General features: G+C 43.8%; 1 protein-coding gene and 2 long non-coding RNA genes across 4 annotated transcripts in view; all 3 read left to right on the top strand.

The window, feature by feature from the left end:
• The first annotated feature begins 1,267 nt into the window (after nucleotides 1-1,267).
• Nucleotides 1,268-22,134, top strand: part of LOC119195285 (uncharacterized) — a 31,772-nt gene continuing 10,905 nt past the window's right edge. Inside the window, exons 1-4 of the mRNA XM_062559840.1 lie at nucleotides 1,268-1,608; nucleotides 1,881-2,204; nucleotides 2,331-2,609; nucleotides 3,588-3,689. Of these exons, the coding sequence (XP_062415824.1) occupies nucleotides 1,548-1,608; nucleotides 1,881-2,204; nucleotides 2,331-2,609; nucleotides 3,588-3,689 (766 nt within the window). The 5' untranslated portion in view covers nucleotides 1,268-1,547. The remainder of the gene's footprint in view (nucleotides 1,609-1,880; nucleotides 2,205-2,330; nucleotides 2,610-3,587; nucleotides 3,690-22,134) is intronic.
• Nucleotides 13,813-14,546, top strand: LOC134107814 (uncharacterized). The gene is made up of 3 exons (XR_009942798.1): nucleotides 13,813-13,902; nucleotides 13,992-14,020; nucleotides 14,207-14,546. It is a non-coding gene; the product is annotated as an uncharacterized LOC134107814 (long non-coding RNA).
• On the top strand, nucleotides 16,803-22,111 carry LOC119194820 (uncharacterized). 2 transcript variants are annotated; one of them, XR_009942825.1, is made up of 7 exons: nucleotides 16,803-16,852; nucleotides 20,884-20,985; nucleotides 21,132-21,167; nucleotides 21,240-21,359; nucleotides 21,556-21,639; nucleotides 21,729-21,757; nucleotides 21,938-22,111. It is a non-coding gene; the product is annotated as an uncharacterized LOC119194820 (long non-coding RNA). The 2 variants fall into 2 exon arrangements; XR_009942824.1 differs by lacking the exon at nucleotides 16,803-16,852 and having other exon boundaries at nucleotides 20,702-20,985.

The following is a 22,134-nucleotide window of genomic DNA, read 5'->3' on the forward strand; positions in this document are numbered from 1 at the left end:
ACTTCCTCAGTCTTCTTCTTCTTCTTTTTCACTCTGAGACTGAACACGACGGCCCTTAAAGGTTCGCTTGGATGTCGGCGTCACAAATGCATCATGGGAAAGGACTCTTGGACTTGAGACTCAGCGTCTTGGTGCAGTTTGTTTGTTGCTCCATCAGATCATTAAAAGCAGAAAGGTGTAACTTTGAGTTCTGAGAGTTGAGTCAAACTGAACTGAATGAGAGGAAACAGTTTGAACCCAAAAGGGTTAAATTGTCTCTGGTGTTAAATCCAGATGTTTGATGTCAGTGTGAACTTCACACCTGCTCATGTCCGCCTTAAGAGGGTAAAAAAAGCATCAAGTGACGTATGAGAGACGAGAGGGACGAGGAAGTGACTCTTTATTAACAAGAGGAAGTAGATTCAACATTTGTCTTTAAGACGAAGACGCAGAGAGACGAGTAGAAGACACAGAGAGACGAGTAGAAGACACAGAGAGACGAGTAGAAGACACAGAGAGACGAGTAGAGGACACAGAGAGACGAGTAGAGGACACAGAGAGACGAGTAGAAGACACAGAGAGACAAGTAGAGGACACAGAGAGACAAGTAGAGGACACAGAGAGACGAGTAGAGGACACAGAGAGACGAGTAGAGGACACAGAGAGACGAGTAGAGGACACAGAGAGACGAGTAGAAGACACAGAGAGACGAGTAGAAGACACAAAGAGACGAGTAAAGGACACAGAGAGACGATTAGAAGACGCAGAGAGACGAGTAGAGGACGCAGAGAGACGAGTAGAAGACGCAGAGAGACGAGTAGAAGACCCAGAGAGACGAGTAGAAGACGCAGAGAGACGAGTAGAAGACACAGAGAGACGAGTAGAAGACACAGAGAGACGAGTAGAGGACACAGAGAGACGAGTAAAGGACACAGAGAGACTGGTAGAGGACACAGAGAGACGAGTAGAAGACGCAGAGAGACGAGTAAAGGACACAGAGAGACGTGTAGAGGACACAGAGAGACGAGTAGAAGACACAGAGAGACGAGTAGAGGACACAGAGAGACGAGTAAAGGACACAGAGAGACTGGTAGAGGACACAGAGAGACGAGTAGAAGACGCAGAGAGACGAGTAGAAGACACAGAGAGACGAGTAGAGGACACAGAGAGACGAGTAGAGGACACAGAGAGACGAGTAGAGGACACAGAGAGACGAGTAGAGGACACAGAGAGACGAGTAGAGGTCACAGAGAGACGAGTAGAGGACACAGAGAGACGGGTAGAGGACACAGAGAGACGGGTAGAGGACACAGAGAGACGAGTAGAGGACACAGAGAGACGAGTAGAAGACACAGAGAGACGAGTAGAGGACACAGAGAGACGAGTAGAGGACACAGAGAGACGAGTAGAGGACACAGAGAGACGAGTAGAAGACACAGAGAGACGAGTAGAGGACACAGAGAGACGAGTAGAAGACACAGAGAGACGAGTAGAGGACACAGAGAGACGAGTAGAGGACACAGAGAGACGAGTAGAGGACACAGAGAGACGAGAGACGCAGAGGAACCATGGCTGAATTGGGAGGGATTGAAAGCTGTTTGTTCCTGATTGTGATGCTTCAGTTTGCAGGTAAGAACACATAGAATGTGTGTATGACTACAGAAACACTAGAAAGATCATTTACTAATGGATGAATGTTATTTAGAAGCAAAGCTTCATTTAAAGAAGACACACAAGTAGTCTGTTTGTTTCCAGCAGGTGAATCGTGACTTTAATGAACTCTTAGAAACCAACAATGAGGCACATTTGTAAACTGTTGTGTCTAAAATGATCTTCACACTGACACTAAAAGTCATGTTTTATTTCTCCTTGTTCCTTTTACTTCTCTCTCATCTTCTTAGAAGCAGCAACAGAACAACATCTCACTGTCAGAGATGGAGATGAAGTCACTTTGCCTTGTGACACTGTGACTGAGGACCAGAACAACTGTGACTCTACTGAGTGGTTCTTCTACCCTTCAATAAGTGGATCAGCTGTAGTTCTGGTTACAAACGGGCAGATTGATAAAAAAGCCAAAGATAAATCAGACAGACTGAGTGTTTCACAGAAATGTTCTCTGGTCATCAAGAAGGTCACAGATGTAGATGTTGGTCAATATTACTGCAGACAGTATGGATCAGGAGGACAATATAAAGATGCTCTGGTTGATCTGTCTGTTGTTTCCAGTGAGTATTTACATCATAATGTTTATAAACTGTCGTATCAGATTAATATGATGAAACATTATAATAATAATGATTTTAGTGTTTAAGTTCCTCTTCTTTCTCTCATAATGTCTCCGTCTCCACCAGTGACTGAAGAGACGAACGGAGACGATGTGACGTTAAGATGCTCTGTGTGGACACATGATCAATGTCCAAACACAGTGAAGTGGACGAATGGTGGTCAAGATGTGGACAAAGACATCAAAGACATGAAGACATCACAGTCTCCCTGCTCCACCTCTCTGTCCTTTAAGACTTCTCATGTCTTCTACACATCGAGCTTCACTTCATTGAAGTGTGAAGTGACCGATGGGGACAAAGTGATGGAGTTTTCTCTCAGGAATTCTCCCTCAGGTGATGAAACAGGTGAGAAGATTCTATGAAGGACGTTTAGGACATAAATACTGAGACACACATACATATGAGAAGGTTGTATTGATATTGTTAAACACTTTTATAAGTGAATGTCTTGCATGTGGTTACAAAGACATGAACATGTTTCACATCCATTAGTGTCCACGTTTAAATGTGTTTCCTTCTATGGACGTTTGCTCTCACATGAGGACGTGAAAGCGTCTCACTAGTGTGTATGAATGAAGTCTCGCTTACAGACTGCAGCTTTTGAACAGCAGAAAGCATCAATCTTACTCATCAGTCGCAGTCCGAGTGCTGTTCAAGTTCAAAGGTTCTCGGCTGGACTCCATTCATCCAAATTGCTTAGGAAGGTTCCTCACTGAGGAGAAGAGCAGATCATGTGATTAACCGTCAGCAGCCTGGTTCATGGAGGACCACTTTGAAGCTGGTGGTTCATGTCGTCTGCATGAGTCACTGTAACAACACATGAAGGCATCTAACAGGCTTCTTTGTGGTCCATCTGTGAAGAAATCAGAGTTTCACCGCTGCAGACTGACGTCACTAACAAGCGTCTCCCGTCACATCGTCATGACGTGGCTTAGTGACAGTGGGGTCGGATTCCCTTAAGACTGTCCTTTCCTACCTCCTCATGAACTATCCTCACCATCTGTCCTTGACCCTGTGACCATTTACACAGAGGTCAAAGAACACTAGTGAGGAACCGTTGGAATCTTCACTCAAAGGATTTGTTCATGTTTCAGCTTCTCAATCACATCACAAGACGACTAAAGATTCTGCAAAGAATAAGACACCTGGGAAAAAGACGACGAAAAGTTCATCTGGAAAAGAGAAACCAGGGAAGTCAGGTAGTGACAGTAAGAAAAGGATTTGTTCATGTTTCAGCTCTTAAATCACATTTTTCTTTAATCATGACGTCAGATACTGATTCTTACTCTACAGTTTGATGCATCTTGTTATTTATTCATTAAGGTCCTTCTGCAACAAAGACCACTAACAAACCTCCAGTGACTGAGACACCTGAGAAGAAGACGACCACAAGTCCACCTGAAGACCAGAAACCAGTGGATCCAGGTAGAAACAATTCATTTATCAGAGATCATCTATTGACCATCTATCAGAGATCGTCTATTGATCTTCACCCTGTGACTGTGTTTCACTCCTCTGTTTCAGCCTTGTTGAGGACCTTCGTTGTATGTTTGGGTTTAGCAGCACTTTTAATAAGTCTTGTTACACTCAACATCTGGACAAGAACTAAAGGTGACAACATTCAGACATGAAGCCAGAAGGTTTTGATGAAGCTCCATTTTACCGTTGAAACTAAACTGGATTCTTTTCTTGTGTTTCAGGGAAAGAAACCCGGATGGAAGAAATCATGGTGAGTTTAATGAGAGAATGGTAACGTCAGTAAAGTGTTTGTAACATCTGGTATCCACTTCTCACTGAGGAGCCCCCACAAACCCCAGAGCTTCCTCTAGAGCTGCTCTTTGCTTCTACAAACTCATCTGCCGCGTGTCCTTCAGCATCTCAGCACAGTTGTTGTTGTTGTTGTTGTTTACAGCAGCTGGATGAGGTGGTTGAAGAAGACGACTCGGTAAACTATGAAAACGATGGAGAGCCTTCTGCCTCCGTCTCACTGGACTGATGTCACCGACCATGACGCCGTTGTCCACGGCAACAGACGCTTTAAGAAGCTTCAATTAAACAATGTTATATGTTCATTACTCTGCTCTTAACTGCTGTTCATATGTTCACTTGTTCATATTCACCCTGCTACGCTGTATTCTATTACACAATGTTATATGTTCATCACTCTGCTCTCCTGTTTAAACTTCACTTCATCATCTCAGTATTTGAACTCTGGTCAACAACAATAAAGCTGAATAGAATCTTCAGTCTAAATTGTCGTCTTGTTGCAAAATGGAGCCTTGAGTTTAGGATTCATCTGAAGACACAAGAGGTTTGTATCACTTTTGTCCCTCAGAGGACACAGGAAGTGATTCTGATGCAGTTTGATTCCAACGTGTTGAAGCTTTAGTTGAGTCTTTGAGACGATGTCTCCATGAAGCCTGTGGTTTATGTCTCATCAGTCCTCTGAGACACTGCTGTTTGCTGCTGTTGATGATGGAATCAGCTGTTCTGGTCAGCTGGTCTCTCTCATCCAATAGCAGAGCCACAGCGTTGCATCATCTCCCTTTAAACCCTGAAGTGGTGACGTCACATGACCTCTGATTAAAGATCCACTTCTTCAGGGTTAAGTCGAAGACGAACCCGTTCAGAACAAAAAGCTGGTACCTGCCACAGTTTGAGGGTCAGACCCCCTGAAGGTGTTTCTCATGTAAGTCGGTCTTAGTTAGAGGTTTAAACCTCTTACCCACATTCTCACCAAGACACGTCTCAGGAAAGCTGCAAAGACAGAAATAGGAACCGACCACAATCAGAGACCACAAGATGCTTCCTGCAAACATTTACCTGAACTGAACACGCTCTGCTTCCTCCATTCTGTTCTCCTTCACTCTGAACTACAACGCACATCATTACAAATAGAACTACAAGTTACAGTTTTTCACTCAGAGGAAATACAACATTTTTGTTTTTGAAAGAGCTCGAGCTCAGTTTAATTTCAAACCACTTTTAAACAGCGTTGCTGTGAATCTATTGTTGTGATATTCCTGCATTTTAATTAACACAAAGATCCACACATTTGATGAATATAACGGGTCTTGTCCTGTTTGTCCGTGTTACAGGTACCAGGATCGGTACCAAGTAGGCAGATAATAGGACTCTGTAAACAGAACACAAATGACACACAGCTCTTTCACGTCGTCGCTCCGCAGGATGAGGGAACGTCCCTCGTGACGTTGTGGTCGTGACGTCGGTCTAAAGCGAAATAGAGCGCCGCTCCGCCCCCTGTCGGCTACAGGGTGGAATGTACATGCTATGCAACTGAATTTAATACGTTTAATAAGGTACATTCATTTCCTCAATGTATGTACCTTATGGGCGCTCCCATCAGACAGAGAGACAGACAGAGAGACAGACAGACAGAGAGACAGACAGAGAGACAGACAGACAGACAGACAGACAGACAGAGAGACAGACAGAGACAGACAGACTCGCGGGTATCGGGAGCTCGCTCCGCCATTCTTTCAATTCGAAGCTCCGTCAAGAGACCCGCCCCCCTCTGACTCTGATTGGTTTGTTTCAGCTTCACGGCCAATCAAAGCATCGATGGCAGCGAGTATCACCCAATCAGGAGTAGAACAGGACCAGTTTTCACAGAATTCGGGCGGGATTATTTTCACGGGACGCTGCATCGAAGACAACTCGGGAAATACGGGACAAACCCCGTCCCGTGTTGATTCAAAACGGGACGAGCTACTTTATCCTCAAATACGGGTCGGTTCGGTATTTTAAGGGATAACGAGAGACGAGACACAGCTGTGTGAAGGAGGAAGACGCAGCAATGGGCGGGACTCTGAGGACACTACAGGGCCCCCTTCCTCTACGTCAGGGGTGTCAAACTCATTTTCACCGAGGGCCACATCAGCATAATGGCTGTCCTCAAAGGGCCAGATGTAACTTATAAATGTAATCGAATGTAATGTAAAATAAATGTAACTACTCCTTAATGTTAAATAACTCATTATTTATTATAACTTATTCAAGTGACAATTACAGTTGCATAGAAAACATATGTTTGCTTGTTGCTCTAACATAAATCCTTTTAAATTTTGTCAGCTTATGAAAACCCACATAACTCCATTAATGAAGGATCAAACTGTCCAACTGAACAAGAAAAATAACATAAAACTGAGCTGCAAAGAACATGTATGACACATGTAGCATTTTACAAAAAAAGGCTGCACACAGCCTTGCATCCAACAGATGGTTTGATGACAACAACTTGTCTGCATTCACACATAAGACCTGCAAACATTAAATCATTACAACAGCAGCTACACATAAATAATATGTAGTCAACTAAAAATACCAAAATAAAGGTTGACTCAGTTCACAACTATATTGGTCATGTTTTTCGGTTAGTCTTTGATGAGAAGATACTGCGTAGAACAGCATGGAGGTTGTCATCCGTGAGGCGTGATCTGTGCTTGTTGTTGTTCAGATTCATTATGGAAAAAAACTGTTCGCACAGATAGGTGCTCCCAAACATGGACAGAACACGGGCAGCATGAAGTCGAAGCTGTGGCATCAAACCAGGGGGCAGCAGACGGTAAAAGTCCTGGATTGCAGCATCCTGGAACTTTGCTCTCAGGCCACTGTCGCTTTGAAGCTCAATTAGCTCCATCTGAAGGTGTTTGGGTGCAGTGCAGACATCGGTGGTGAAAGGATTGGCAAAGATGTCAAAGCCAGACTGTTGTGCTCTGAAGTCAGAGAAGCGCCGATCAAACTCAGTCTTTAACCTGCTCAGTTTGGTAGCCAACTGAGTATATGAAAAAGTCTCGGGAAATGAGGCTGACATGCTCTGACAAACAGGAAAGTGGACAAGTTTGTCCTGTTTCACTTGCCACATCCGTAAGTCCAATTTACGCTGGAAAGCCGTGATCGTGTCGGACATCTGCGTGATGACTGGTTTGCGTCCCTGCAGCTTCTGATTCAGCTGGGCGAGATGGTCGGTTATGTCACACAACACAGCAAAGTCACACATCCACTTTGGATCTGATAGTTCAGACATGGGTTTTCCTTTACTCTGCATAAAAAGAGCAATGTCTTCCCTGAGCTCAAAAAATCGCTTGAGGACTTTGCTCCTACTCAGCCACCGCACTTCTGTATGGTACAGCACATCCCCGTGTTCCGAGCCCATCTCCAGCAAAAACTGCTGGAACTGACGGTGATTCAGGCCACGCGCCCGAATGAAGTTCACGGTTTTCATGACTGTGGTCACAATGTCCTCCATCCCCAGCACCTTCCCACACAAAGCTTCTTGATGGATAATGCAATGATACGTTATCAGAGGCGTGTAACAGTTCATTTTTAGCATTTTCCCCTTCATTAGTCCAACCAAGCCCACTTTTCCTCCACACATTGCCGGTGCACCGTCTGTAGTTAATCCTACCAAGTTGTCCCACTGCAATGCATTTTTACTTACGGACTTCTCTACCGCATCAAAAATGTCCCGTCCCGTCGTGGTCCCATGCATTGCAGCCACATCCAACAGCTCCTCAGTGATAGAGAGGTCAGACTTTAAGGCTCTAATAAAAATTGATAACTGCGCTGTGTCCGTGTTATCTGTGCTTTCATCAACAGCTAATGAAAAAGCTGTGTAGCTGCGTGTCTCCTCGGCCAGCTGTGTTGTAAGATTTTTAGCTAGTTCCTTCACTCGGTCGGCGATGGTGTTTCTTGATAAACTGACATTTTTAAATGTCTGTAACTGGTCGGGACACACCTGCTCACAGACCTTCAGCATGCACTGCTTCAAAAACGCTCCCTCTGAAAAAGACTTGGAAGCGTGGGCGATTTCTTCAGCCACAATGAAGCTAGCTTTCACCGCGGCCTCGTTTTTGGCTGTGGATTTTATGAACAAACTCTGCTGCCACCGCAGTTTGCTTTTTAATTCTTGGGCAATTTGTTGCTTTTCTTGAAGGCTAACTTTAGCGTACTTAGCTCCGTGTTTGGTGTCAAAATGTCGACGCATGATTGTACTCTTTGACAACCGACACCGCCTCGTAACACAAAAGACATACCGGTCTTTCTCCTTGAAGCACAAACAAGTATTCGCCTTCCCATCTTTCTTGAAACAGTCTTCCGTCTGCATCAACTTTTCTCTTTCCGGACATTTTCGGATCATTATTTATATCTCAATTCCACTCGTTGGCATGGACACTGCCGCGGCTAGCGTAGTCGAAAGGCATTGTGGGAAATGTAGTTTTTGGTCAAAGCGCGCTCTTTTTTTGGATGGAACGCTATTTTTTGGTATTTATTTTTAGACACTCAAAACTTTTAAGCTCTCGCGGGCCACATAAAATGACATGGCGGGCCACATCTGGCCCGCGGGCCTTGAGTTTGACACATGTGCTCTACGTGGTTTACTGAGTTAGACGGATCATTTTCAGGATAAGATGACGTAGATCAGGCTTTTTGGTTCAAGCAGGTTTGGCGAAATCACCATAGCAACACACGGAAAACATGCACAAAGGTGCAGAAAGACACATAGATAAGTGTTTGTTCTACTTCTTCCCAATGTGCAGATAACTGAAAAAACAAACAAGGACACAATTCAAACCTATAAAAAACAATAGTTTGATTCATATAGGAATCCATGTATTTATTAGATGATTAATTGGTTCAACTTTTCATGATCATGTTCAACCCACAGAGACTGGGCCAGAATACACTGGTAGGATATTTGAAACATGGACTACAAGCTTCCAACAGCAGAGGTCAGCATAGAGTTTGCTATGCATTGAATGAATGAACCTTTTTCCATACAATTGGCTTTAAAAAGCTTCACTGGTTCAGAAAGCTTCACTTTGCCATCACTACCGACAGGGAAAGAGAGAAACTCTGTGAGGCTCGAGGTCAGACAGATTAAGTCACAACATGTCAGGTGACTAACAGGGAAGAAGACGATAACGGACTGACAACCCAAGCCTGCAGGGCCAGGGTTGAACTACAGCCCTTAAAGAGTCCTCATCTGCAGCAGCTGTGTCCTGCTTGGATGAGACAATGAGAGACGTCTGGAGGTGGGACCAAGAAATCACAGACAACGAGCACATGGCCCAACAAAACCAACAGGGTGACAGACACATGAGGGAAGGCGACTTGGGGGGGAAACAGGGAAAAGACAGACGGGGTCAGATGAGGATCCTGACATATACGGCTCTTTCTTCCATTAAATAACTTTAATCCATGTTGTTTACTCTGTAATCCTCTCTACTTGCTCCTGTAGTCATGGGTCGTGTGTCGCCTACTTTAAGAGAAGATGGACTAAATAAAATAAAGGTAGGGCTGCATCAGAAAAAAAAAGTCATGATTAAAATCTCTACTTTGTTCCTCATTTGTTTCACTCGTCTCTTTCTCAAATGTCGCTCTCTTTCTTTTCTGTGTGTGTCCTCGTCCTTTTTGCTGTTTGAAAGTGACGTAACTGGAGTTTATTGAGACTTTGTTGCAGAGTTTCAGGGCTTTTTCACACCTGTAGTTTGTTTGCTTTGTTGTGAATCAGGATTCATACGACGTAGCAGCTGCCTCCTTGTTGGTCTGTGTTCACACACAATATTTTAACAGCCCAAATATTCTAAACAAACACCAAACGTGAGCAAACTGTTCTCTCATTGGTCCAATTATTGTGTTTCCTTTTTTGTTGGTTTGCAAGTGTGGGGGGTTGTGGGTGCATGAACCAGTCGGACAGAGAGCAAAACAACAACCCAACAGTCCTCAGCAGCTTTAGCCCGTTAGCAGCTAGCGTGTTAGCTTGTAGCCTGGTAGCTGCTGATGTCACACTCTGATGACCTCTGCCCTCCGATGCTCGCGGCCTCCACCACGCTCACTATTGGTTCTACAAACACCAGCGCTTCACTTCCCCTTCCTCAAACCTCCACCTCTCTTTCTCTCCACCCGCCCCCCCCTCCCTCCTTCTGATTGGCTCCCTCCATGTGAACACCTGAGCGACACAAAGGTCGCGACACGAGAGATTCCAAAGCAACTTAAACTGCAGGAGGCTTCATCACTTTTCATCCATCCTTCTGTTAACTACATTCTCACTAAAACACTCCTCCTTCAGTTCAGAGAAAACGCTGCAGAGATCAAATGAGGAAGCCGCTGACTTTAGAGGACGGACTTCCTGTGTGAAGGACATCGAGTCCACGCTCAGCGTCTCTGCTGCTTAACAATAAAACAACGATGAGTCTCAATGATAAAGTTACTTTTCTTTCTCTCCCAACGTTCCCATCTTCACCCACAGTGACTGAGGAGGAGGAGGGTGATGAGGTGAAGGTGAAGTGCTCTGTGAGGACTGATGGACGGTGTGGACACACAGTGAAGTGGCTCAAAGAGGGAAGTCACACTGAAGTGATGACATCACATGTCTGTTCAGCCTCATTCAGCATTAAAAAAAGATCACCTTAAAGCAGAGTCAAAGTATTATGAGTCACTGAAAACTGAAGAAAAAAAGGCGTCTTCAGCTGTAGTTAAAATTCACCAACGTGGTTAAAGAGTGACGTCATCAGGGACATGACTAAGGTGGATAACATCATTCCTTTAGAAAGCCTTTGACCTTTGACCTGTGTGTTCATGCTGTCAATCATCACCATAAATCGGGTATTTGTTCTGAATAAAAACATCTTAAGAAAACAAGCTGCTCTGCTGAAAACATGTATCTTTAGCAGCAGCTTCACACCTTTGACTTCCTCAGTCTTCTTCTTCTTCTTTTTCACTCTGAGACTGAACACGACGGCCCTTAAAGGTTCGCTTGGATGTCGGCGTCACAAATGCATCATGGGAAAGGACTCTTGGACTTGAGACTCAGCGTCTTGGTGCAGTTTGTTTGTTGCTCCATCAGATCATTAAATGCAGAAAGGTGTAACTTTGAGTTCTGAGAGTTGAGTCAAACTGAACTGAATGAGAGGAAACAGTTTGAACCCAAAAGGGTTAAATTGTCTCTGGTGTTAAATCCAGATGTTTGATGTCAGTGTGAACTTCACACCTGCTCATGTCCGCCTTAAGAGGGTAAAAAAAGCATCAAGTGACGTATGAGAGACGAGAGGGACGAGGAAGTGACTCTTTATTAATGAGAGGAAGTAGATTCAACATTTGTCTGTAAGGCGTAGACACAGAGAGACGAGTAGAAGACGCAGAGAGACGAGTAGAAGACACAGAGAGACGAGTAGAAGACACAGAGAGACGAGTAGAAGACACAGAGAGACGAGTAGAGGACACAGAGAGACGAGTAGAGGACACAGAGAGACGAGTAGAGGACACAGAGAGACGAGAGACGCAGAGGAACCATGGCTGAATTGGGAGGGATTGAAAGCTGTTTGTTCCTGATTGTGATGCTTCAGTTTGCAGGTAAGAACACATAGAATGTGTGTATGACTACAGAAACACTAGAAAGATCATTTACTAATGGATGAATGTTATTTAGAAGCAAAGCTTCATTTAAAGAAGACACACAAGTAGTCTGTTTGTTTCCAGCAGGTGAATCGTGACTTTAATGAACTCTTAGAAACCAACAATGAGGCACATTTGTAAACTGTTGTTGTGTCTAAAATGATCTTCACACTGACACTAAAAGTCATGTTTTATGTCTCCTTGTTCCTTTTACTTCTCTCTCATCTTCTTAGAAGCAGCAACAGACCAACGTCTCACTGTCAGAGATGGAGATGAAGTCACTTTGCCTTGTGACACTGTGACTGAGGACCAGAACAACTGTGACTCTACTGTGTGGTTCTTCTACCCTTCAAGAAGCGGATCATCACCTGTAGATCTGGTTACAAACGGGCAGATTGTCAAAAAAGCCAAAGATAAATCAGACAGACTGAGTGTTTCACAGAAATGTTCTCTGGTCATAAAGAAGGTCACAGATGTAGATGTTGGTCTTTACGGCTGCAGACAGGTCAGACCAGGAGGACAATATGAATATGCTTGGGTTGATCTGTCTGTTGTTTCCAGTGAGTATTTACATCATAATAATGTTAATAAACTGTCGTATCAGATTAATATGATGAAACATTATAATAATAATGATTTTAGTGTTTAAGTTCCTCTTCTTTCTCTCATAATGTCTCTGTCTCCACCAGTGACTGAAGAGACAAACGGAGACGATGTGACGTTAAGATGCTCTGTGAGGACACTTGATCAATGTCCAAACACAGTGAAGTGGACGAATGGTGGTCAAGATGTGGACAAAGACATCAAAGACATGAAGACATCACAGTCTTCCTGCTCCACCTCTCTGTCCTTTAAGACTTCTCATGTCTTCTACACATCAAGCTTCACTTCATTGAAGTGTGAAGTGACCGATGGGGACAAAGTGATGGAGTTTTCTCTCAGGAATTCTCCCTCAGGTGATGAAACAGGTGAGAAGATTCTATGAAGGACGTTTAGGACACAAATACTGAGACACACATACATATGAAAAGGTTGTATTTATATTGTTGAACACTTTTATAAGTGAATGTCTTGCATGTGATTACAAAGACATGAACATGTTTCACATCCATTAGTGTCCATGTTTAAATGTGTTTGTATCCGTGTTTCCTTCTATGGACGTTTGCTCTCACATGAGGACGTGAAAGCGTCTCACTAGTGTGGATGAATGAAGTCTCGCTTACAGACTGCAGCTTTTGAACAGCAGAAAGCATCAATCTTACTCATCAGTCGCAGTCCGAGTGCTGTTCAAGTTCAAAGGTCCTCGGCTGGACTCCATTCATCCAACTTGCTTAGGAAGGTTCCTCACTGAGGAGAAGAGCAGATCATGTGATTAACCGTCAGCAGCCTGGTTCATGGAGGACCACTTTGAAGCTGGTGGTTCATGTCGTCTGCATGAGTCACTGTAACAACACATGAAGGCATCTAACAGGCTTCTTTGTGGTCCATCTGTGAAGAAATCAGAGTTTCACCGCTGCAGACTGACGTCACTAACAAGCGTCTCCCGTCACATCGTCATGACGTGGCTTAGTGACAGTGGGGTCGGATTCCCTTAAGACTGTCCTTTCCTACCTCCTCATGAACTATCCTCACCATCTGTCCTTGACCCTGTGACCATTTACACAGAGGTCAAAGAACACTAGTGAGGAATCGTTGGAATCTTCACTCAAAGGATTTGTTCATGTTTCAGCTTCTCAATCACATCACAAGACGACTAAAGATTCTGCAAAGAATAAGACACCTGGGAAAAAGACGACGAAAAGTTCATCTGGAAAAGAGAAACCAGGGAAGTCAGGTAGTGACAGTAAGAAAAGTATTTGTTCATGTTTCAGCTCTTAAATCACATTTTTCTTTAATCATGACGTCAGATACTGATTCTTACTCTACAGTTTGATGCATCTTGTTATTTATTCATTAAGGTCCTTCTGCAACAAAGACCACTAACAAACCTCCAGTGACTGAGACACCTGAGAAGAAGACGACCACAAGTCCACCTGAAGACCAGAAACCAGTGAATCCAGGTAGAAACAGTTCATTTATCAGAGATCATCTATTGATCTTCACCCTGTGACTGTGTTTCACTCCTCTGTTTCAGCCTTGTTGAGGACCTTCGTTGTATGTTTGGGTTTAGCAGCACTTTTAATAAGTCTTGTTACACTCAACATCTGGACAAGAACTAAAGGTGACAACATTCAGACATGAAGCCAGAAGGTTTTGATGAAGCTCCATTTTACCGTTGAAACTAAACTGGATTCTTTTCTTGTGTTTCAGGGAAAGAAACCCGGATGGAAGAAATCATGGTGAGTTTAATGAGAGAATGGTAACGTCAGTAAAGTGTTTGTAACATCTGGTATCCACTTCTCACTGAGGAGCCCCCACAAACCCTAGAGCTTCCTCTGGAGCTGCTCTTTGCTTCTACAAACCCATCTGCCGCGTGTCCTTCAGCATCTCAGCACAGTTGTTGTTGTTGTTGTTGTTGTTTACAGCAGCTGGATGAGGTGGTAGAAGAAGACGACTCGGTAAACTATGAAAACGATGAAGAGCCTTCTGCCTCCGTCTCACTGGACTGATGGACGACGTGAAGCCACCACAGAGTCCCCTGATGTCACCCACCACGACGCCGTTGTCCACGGCAACAGACGCTTTAAGAGGCTTTAAGAAGCTTCAATTAAACAATGTTATATGTTCATTACTCTGCTCTTAACTGCTGTTTATATGTTCACTTGTTCTTATTCACCCTGCTACGCTGTATTCTATTACACAATGTTATATGTACATCACTCTGTTCTCCTGTTTAAACTTCACTTCATCATCTCAGTATTTGAACTCTGGTCAACAACAATAAAGCTGAATAGAATCTTCAGTCTAAATTGTCATGAGTTTAAGATCCATCTGAAGACCTACGTGACTCATGAGGATGAAGTTGAGCAGGACTTGAGTCCTGTGAGACTCAGACACTTGGGAGAAGAAGCACTTTGGTCATTTTGTGCAGAAACATTTGGATCCGTTTTTTCAACCCTTTGTGTTTTTTGCTCAATTCTTGAGCCGTTTGTTTTCTTTTTACTTTCACATCCGTCCTCCCACCATTTCAAACAGTTATATGAGGGGCCGTTAGGGACTTAACTGCTGAGACACTCTCACACGTACTGATGAATCACTCATGAGCATCTCACTATGGAAGCATCTCACATCCACCAGGAAGGCGGAAGCAAAGAGGGTGTGTGTGTGTTTGTGTGTGAGTGTGTGTGTGTGTGTGTGTGTTCCGTTCGTTTTCTCCGCTGGACACAGAAGTTGCCTTTGCTCAAGATATTAATAACTGACGCAAAGACCGATGACGTCACTGCAGTGTAGCCCAAATTAGTGCACACACATTTCTTCTGCATCAGTTTTTCAGGTTTTAAGGCTTTTAGTGTCAAGCAGCAGGTTGCTAGGCAACGGGAGCAGTGGAGGCAAAGCTGAAGACACAATCAGGACGTCCCCCATAGGACAGACCGTCTCATTTCAGAGACCTTCAGTCTTAACGGTTGTTGGAGGACGCAGAAGGTCGTGAAGGTCCTAAAAGGATGCAGACTGAGGAATTGAGACGCAGCCACGCAGCTAAATGTGATGCAATCTGAGTCTGTGTGTCTGTCCTCATCCTTTGTGCTGTTTGAAAGTGACGTAACTGGAGTTTATTGAGACTTTGTTGCAGAGTTTCAGGGCTTTTTCACACCTGTAGTTTCTTTGCTTTGTTGTGAATCAGGATTCATACGACGTAGCAGCTGCCTCCTTGTTGGTCTGTGTTCACACACAATATTTTAACAGCCCAAATATTCTAAACAAACACCAAACGTGAGCAAACTGCTCTCTCATTGGTCCAGTTATTGTGTTTTTTTTTGTTGGTTTGTAAGTGTGGGGGGATGTGGGTGCATGAACCAGTCGGACAGAGAGCAAAACATCAACCCAACAGTCCTCAGCAGCTTTAGCCCGTTAGCAGCTAGCGCGTTAGCTTGTAGCCTGGTAGCTGCTGATCCACCTCGCTCACTATTGGTTCTACAAACACCAGCGCTCCACCCCTTCCTCAAACCTCCACCTCTCTTTCTCTCCACGTGCCCCCCTCCCTCCTTCTGATTGGCTCCCTCCATGTGAACACCTGAGCGACGCAAAGGTCGCGACACGAGAGATTCCAAAGCAACTTAAACTGCAGGATGCTTCATCACTTTTAAAGTCACTGAACTGTTAAACACAAATGACAGAAAGCACACAGAGATTCATGTAGATTCATTTTAATATAAAAACATAAAAGCATAAAAACCAGGACCCTCCTCTGTGTTTGAGTCCTTTAAGGACTACAAAGTGAGGACTGTCCTCATGTGTCCGTCTCGTCTTCGTCACAGACTCAAACCTGCAGAGCTCTGCTGCTGTTAACCACATTCTCACCAAAACACTTCTTCAGTTCTCAAAAAAACCGCAAAGATCAAATGAGGAAGCCGCTGACTTTAGAGGACGGACTTCCTGTGTGAAGGACGTGGAGTCCACGCTCAGCGTCTCCACTGCGTCCATGTTGAAGAAGCAGCAGACGCTTTGAGGGCTGAGAGAGAGAAGCACGATGGCTGAACTCAGGTGGATTATGATGTCTTCATTGGTGATGCTGCAGGTGTTGAGCTGTACAGGTAAGTCTGCAGCTTCTGTTTAACGTCACCAGGAGTCTTCTGGAGTCTGTGAGACGGAATGAAGGAGACGCATCTACAAACACATCTGCAATTATTACAACACTTTACGCTCATGTTTACTGTATTTTTCTGTATTTCTCAACAGTAACATCTGTAGAAGCTTCAAACTTCACTGTGAGAGATGGAAATGAAGTCACTTTTCCTTGTAAGAGTGTGATTCATCAGAAGAAGTGTAACGGTACTACGTGGCTCTTCACTAGTTCAGTAGTTCAAGTTCAGCAGCAGCGCTGTTTGAACTTGGGAAGATTAAAGAAGGAGACAAAGATAGATCAGACAGACTGAGTGTTACTGAGAAATGTTCTCTAGTTATAAAGGAGGTCAAAGGTCAGGATGCTGGTGTTTACACCGGCAGACAGTTTAAATCCAGAAGAGGACCACAAGTAGGAAAAGACGTCGTTCATCGTCTGTCTGTTGATACCAGTGAGTATTCACATCATAATGCTGTCAAACTGTCTTGTTGGAACAATGTGCTGAAAGATGAAAAGTCCAGGTAAACAATGGACCCCGACGCCTGAGACAGCAGGTCCGCCCTTATGGGAATCTCCAAAGGAGGACCTGCGAGGAGCGACGTAAGGTCTGCGAACCATACTCGGGCCGGTCAGAACGGGGCTACCAACAGTAGACTGACACCCAGGGGCGGATGGTGTATAGGGGCGATTTGGGCAACGCCTCACCAACTGGGTTCAACAAATTCTATCACAGTGAAAGTAGTTTTCAGTGTTCTAGACATATTATCTGTCATTGTCAAATCAGATTTGTCAGATTCAGGTCACGTTTCAAATGGTCCCGCCTCTCTCGGGGCGAATACATTGACGTGGAAAATTCCCCAAGCATTTTCCCGTTGACTCTCGTGTTAAAACTTTTTTTTTCGAAAATCAAGCCTTCAATGCATTTTCAATGAGGATCAACTAGGATGTGCTCAAACCCTCCTTTACAGCTTTCCAGAGACTCTATTGAGACCATCTCAAAAGGGTTTGTGGTTACTGTGTTCCCCACTGGTGCTCAGGTCAGCTATATATATATATACCTTCTATCAATTCTTGTGCCTGTATGATCACAAACATTAACAAAGGTGCAGAAAGACACATAGATAAGTGTTTGTTCTACTTCTTCCCAATGTACAGAGAATTGAAAAACACAAACAAGGACACAATTCAAACTTTAAAAACACTAGTTTAATTCATATAGGAATCCATGTATTTATTAGATGATTAATTGGTTCAACTTTTCATGATCATGTTCAACCCACAGATACTGGGCCAGAATACACTGGTAGGATATTTAAAACATGGACTACAAGCTTCCAACAGCAGAGGTCAGCATAGAGTTTGCGATGCATTGAATGAAAGCTTCACTTTGCCATCACTACCGACAGGGAAAGAGAGAAACTCTGTGAGGCTCGAGGTCAGACAGATTAGGTCACAAAATGTCAGGTGACTAACAGGGAAGAAGACGATAACGGACTGACAACCCAAGCCTGCACCGCCAGGGTTGAACTACAGCCCTTAAAGAGTCCTCATCTGCAGCAGCTGTGTCCTGCTTGGATGAGACAATGAGAGACATCTGGAGGTGGGACCAAGAAATCACAGACAACGAGCACATGGCCCAACAAAACCAACAGGGACACAGACACATGAGGGAAGGCGACTTGGGGGGGAAACAGGGAAAAGACAGACGGGGTCCGGCGAGGATCCTGACATATACGGCTCTTTCTTCCATTAAATAACTTTATAACCTGCTCCTGTAGTCATGGCCTCCTCATTAAAAATGTCAGGCTCATCATTTTATCTGCTGCTCAGAAGCTACAAAGAAACATTAAGATCAAGTTCGAGTTTTGGTATCAATATTTGCAAAGTCTATGGATCGCCATATATTTCATAATATAGTAATATTTTAATTGAATTTAATATTTTGCTTGTGAATAGTCAGGGTGTCACTCATTTTGATCTCTAGTCATGCAGAAGCTGCGCTGTCACAATGCGAATTGTGTGTCGCCTACTTTAAGAGAAGATGCACTAAATAAAATAAAAGTAAGGCTGCATTTAAAAAAAAGTCATGATTAAAAGCTCTACTTTGTTCATTTATCTCACTCGTCTCTTTCTTTTTTTCCTACAGTGTTTTTATTTGTAATTTGCTGCTACCTCTCTCGTCTGTCAGCAGCATTGAGACGATGTCATCGTCCTGCCTGGAATGCAAAGACTCGATTGGTCGAGTGGTGTCACGTGGAATGGTTTAGCTCGAATGCTATTGGTCGGTGCTTTAAGCCACTACCGTAAAGACCAGTAAAGCTGCGCAGTCAAAAAGTGCCCCGTCACGTTTAAATCACAACCTTCTTTTTTTAGCTTCTGGTCCAGATGGGACGTCTTCTGGATCCGGACCGCGGTCACCAGTCAGTGACCTCTGATTCTAACCAAGACATATTCATTAATGTTAAGTTAATATTTCAACAGGGCCACTTTGTACTTGAAATTTAGGCCCTGAGGTCCAAAAGGTTAAGAACCCCAGTGTTAGACTGAACATGACGGGTTCTTGATTGTTCACTTGTTCAGGTGAAGACACAACAACAACAACATCAACAACAACAACAACAGAAGAGGACTCGGCGACACGACAACTTCTATAAAAGAAACTTCACCAGAACCACAAAGTAGTGACTCTACAAGTTTGTGTCTTCATGTAGAATCTCTCTTCCTCTTAGTATTTTCATCCAATCATTGTGTTTCTTTTTTGTTGGTTTGTAAGTGTGGGGGGTTGTGGGTGCATGAACCCGTCGGACAGAGAGCAAAACAACAACCCAACAGTGCTCAGCAGCTTTAGCCCGTTAGCAGCTAGCGCGTTAGCTTGTAGCCTGGTAGCTGCTGATCCACCACGCTCACTATTGGTTCTACAAACACCAGCGCTTCACTTCCCCTTCCTCAAACCTCCACCTCTCTTTCTCTCCACCCGCCCCCCTCCCTCCTTCTGATTGGCTCCCTCCATGTGAACACCTGACACTAGAGATTCCAAAGCAACTTAAACTGCAAGATGCTTCATCACTTTTAAAGTCACTGAACTTTTAAACACAAATGACAGAAAGCACACAGAGATTCATGTGGATTCATTTTGATATGAAACAGAGCATCGAGCATAAAAACCAGGACCCTCCTCTGTGTTTGAGTCCTTTAAGGACTACAAAGTGAGGACTGTCCTCATGTGTCCGTCTCGTCTTCGTCACAGACTCAAACCTGCAGAGCTCTGCTGCTGTTAACCACATTCTCACCAAAACACTTCTCCTTCAGTTCTGAGAAAACGCCGCAAAGATCAAATGAGGAAGGCGCTGACTTTAGAGGACGGACTTCCTGTGTGAAGGACGTGGAGTCCACGCTCAGCGTCTCCACTGCGTCCATGTTGAAGAAGCAGCAGACGCTTTGAGGGCTGAGAGAGAGAAGCACGATGGCTGAACTCAGGTGGATTATGATGTCTTCATTGGTGATGCTGCAGGTGTTGAGCTGTACAGGTAAGTCTGCAGCTTCTGTTTAACGTCACCAGGAGTCTTCTGGAGTCTGTGAGACGGAATGAAGGAGACGCATCTACAAACACATCTGCAATTATTACAACACTTTACGCTCATGTTTACTGGATTTTTCTGTATTTCTCAACAGTAACATCTGTAGAAGATTCATCCTTCACTGTGAGAGATGGAAATGAAGTCACTTTTCCTTGTGAGAGTGTGATTCATCAGAAGAAGTGTAACGGTACTACGTGGCTCTTCAGTAGTTCAGGAAGTACAGCAGCAGCAATGCTGTTTGAACTTGGGGAGATGAAAGAAGGAGACAAAGTTAGATCAGACAGACTAAAGGTTACAGAGGAATGTTCTCTGGTTATAAAGAAGGTCAAAGGTCAGGATGCTGGTGTTTACATCTGCAGACAGTTTGAATCAGGAAGAGGACCACAAGTAGGAAAAGACGTCGTTCATCGTCTGTCTGTTGGTACCAGTGAGTATTCACATCATAATGCTGTCAAACTGTCTTGTTGGAACAATGTGCTGAAAGATGAAAGTCCTTAAAGAGGAGGAGGGTGATGAGGTGAAGGTGAAGTGCTCTGTGAGGACTGATGGACGGTGTGGACACACAGTGAAGTGGCTCAAAGAGGGAAGTCACACTGAAGTGATGACATCACATGTCTGTTCAGCCTCATTCAGCATTAAAAAAGATCACCTTAAAGCAGAGTCAAAGTATTATGAGTGACTGAGATGTCAAGTGATTGATAGTCAATGGTCAGAAAGTCATCAGTTCCCCTTCAGGTGTCCTCAGTCAGGTGAGAACATGATGAGCTGCTTAAAGTCACATGAGGATCATCACTCAAAGGATTTGTTCATGTTTCAGCTCTTAAATCACATTGTTCTTTAATCATGACGTCAGATACTGATTCTTACTCTACAGTTTGATGCATCTTGTTATTTATTCATTAAGGTCCTTCTGCAACAAAGACCACTAACAAACCTCCAGTGACTGAGACACCTGAGAAGAAGACGACCACAAGTCCACCTGAAGACAAGGAACCAGTGGATCCAGGTAGAGACACAAACCTCTCAGAGGATCACAGAGTATTTGATCATATTTGACCTTTTAAATCACATCACTCTTTAATCATGATGTCAGATACTTGAGTTATTTTCTAACTGTTCAGTTTTATTCATTTTTATATTTTGTTCATCCAGGTGATGATGCAACAAAGACGACCAAAAAGGAAGAAGGTAGAGACTGAGCAGATGAGAACTTCATTGACTTTGTTCAGATAGCAGAGATAAATTGTGTTTTTCATCAAGGTCCTTCTGTAACAAAGACGACTACCAAACCTCCAGTGACTAAGACACCTGAGACGAAGACGACCACAAGTTCACCTGGAAACGAGGACCCAGGGAACTCAGGTGGTAATAATCACAAAGGTATTTGTTCATTATTTATCTTATAAATTACATCTCTCATTAATAATGCGTAGAAAAAAACTGCATTCACTGCGAGTAGAAATCCTGCTGTGTTAGAGATAAGACACAATCTATTACAGAGATCATCTATTGATCATCTATCAGAGATCATCTATTGACCTTCACCCTGTGACTGTGTTTCACTCCTCTGTTTCAGTGTTGAGGACCTTCGTTGTGTGTTTGGGTTTAGCAGCACTTTTAATAAGTCTTGTTACAGTCAACATTTGGACAAGAACTAAAGGTGACAACATTCAGACATGAAGCCAGAAGGTTTTGATGAAGCTCCATTTTACCGTTGAAACTAAACTGGAGTCTTTTCTTGTGTTTCAGGGAAAGAAACCCGGATGGAAGAAATCATGGTGAGTTTAATGAGAGAATGGTAACGTCAGTAAAGTGTTTGTAACATCTGGTATCCACTTCTCACTGAGGAGCCCCCACAAACCCCAGCGCTTCCTCTGGAGCTGCTCTTTGCTTCTACAAACCCATCTGCTGCGTGTCCTTCAGCATCTCAGCACAGTTGTTGTTGTTGTTGTTTACAGCAGCTGGATGAGGTGGTTGAAGAAGACGACTCGGTGAACTATGAAAACGATGGAGAGCCTTCTGCCTCCGTCTCACTGGACTGATGGACGACGTGAAGCCACCACAGAGTCCCCTGATGTCACCCACCATGACGCCGTTGTCCACGACAACAGACGCTTTAAGAGGCTTTAAGAGGCTTCTATTACACAATGTTATA

This window comes from Pungitius pungitius, chromosome 20 (assembly GCF_949316345.1).
Source record: "Pungitius pungitius chromosome 20, fPunPun2.1, whole genome shotgun sequence".
NCBI classification, from domain to species: domain Eukaryota; kingdom Metazoa; phylum Chordata; class Actinopteri; order Perciformes; family Gasterosteidae; genus Pungitius; species Pungitius pungitius.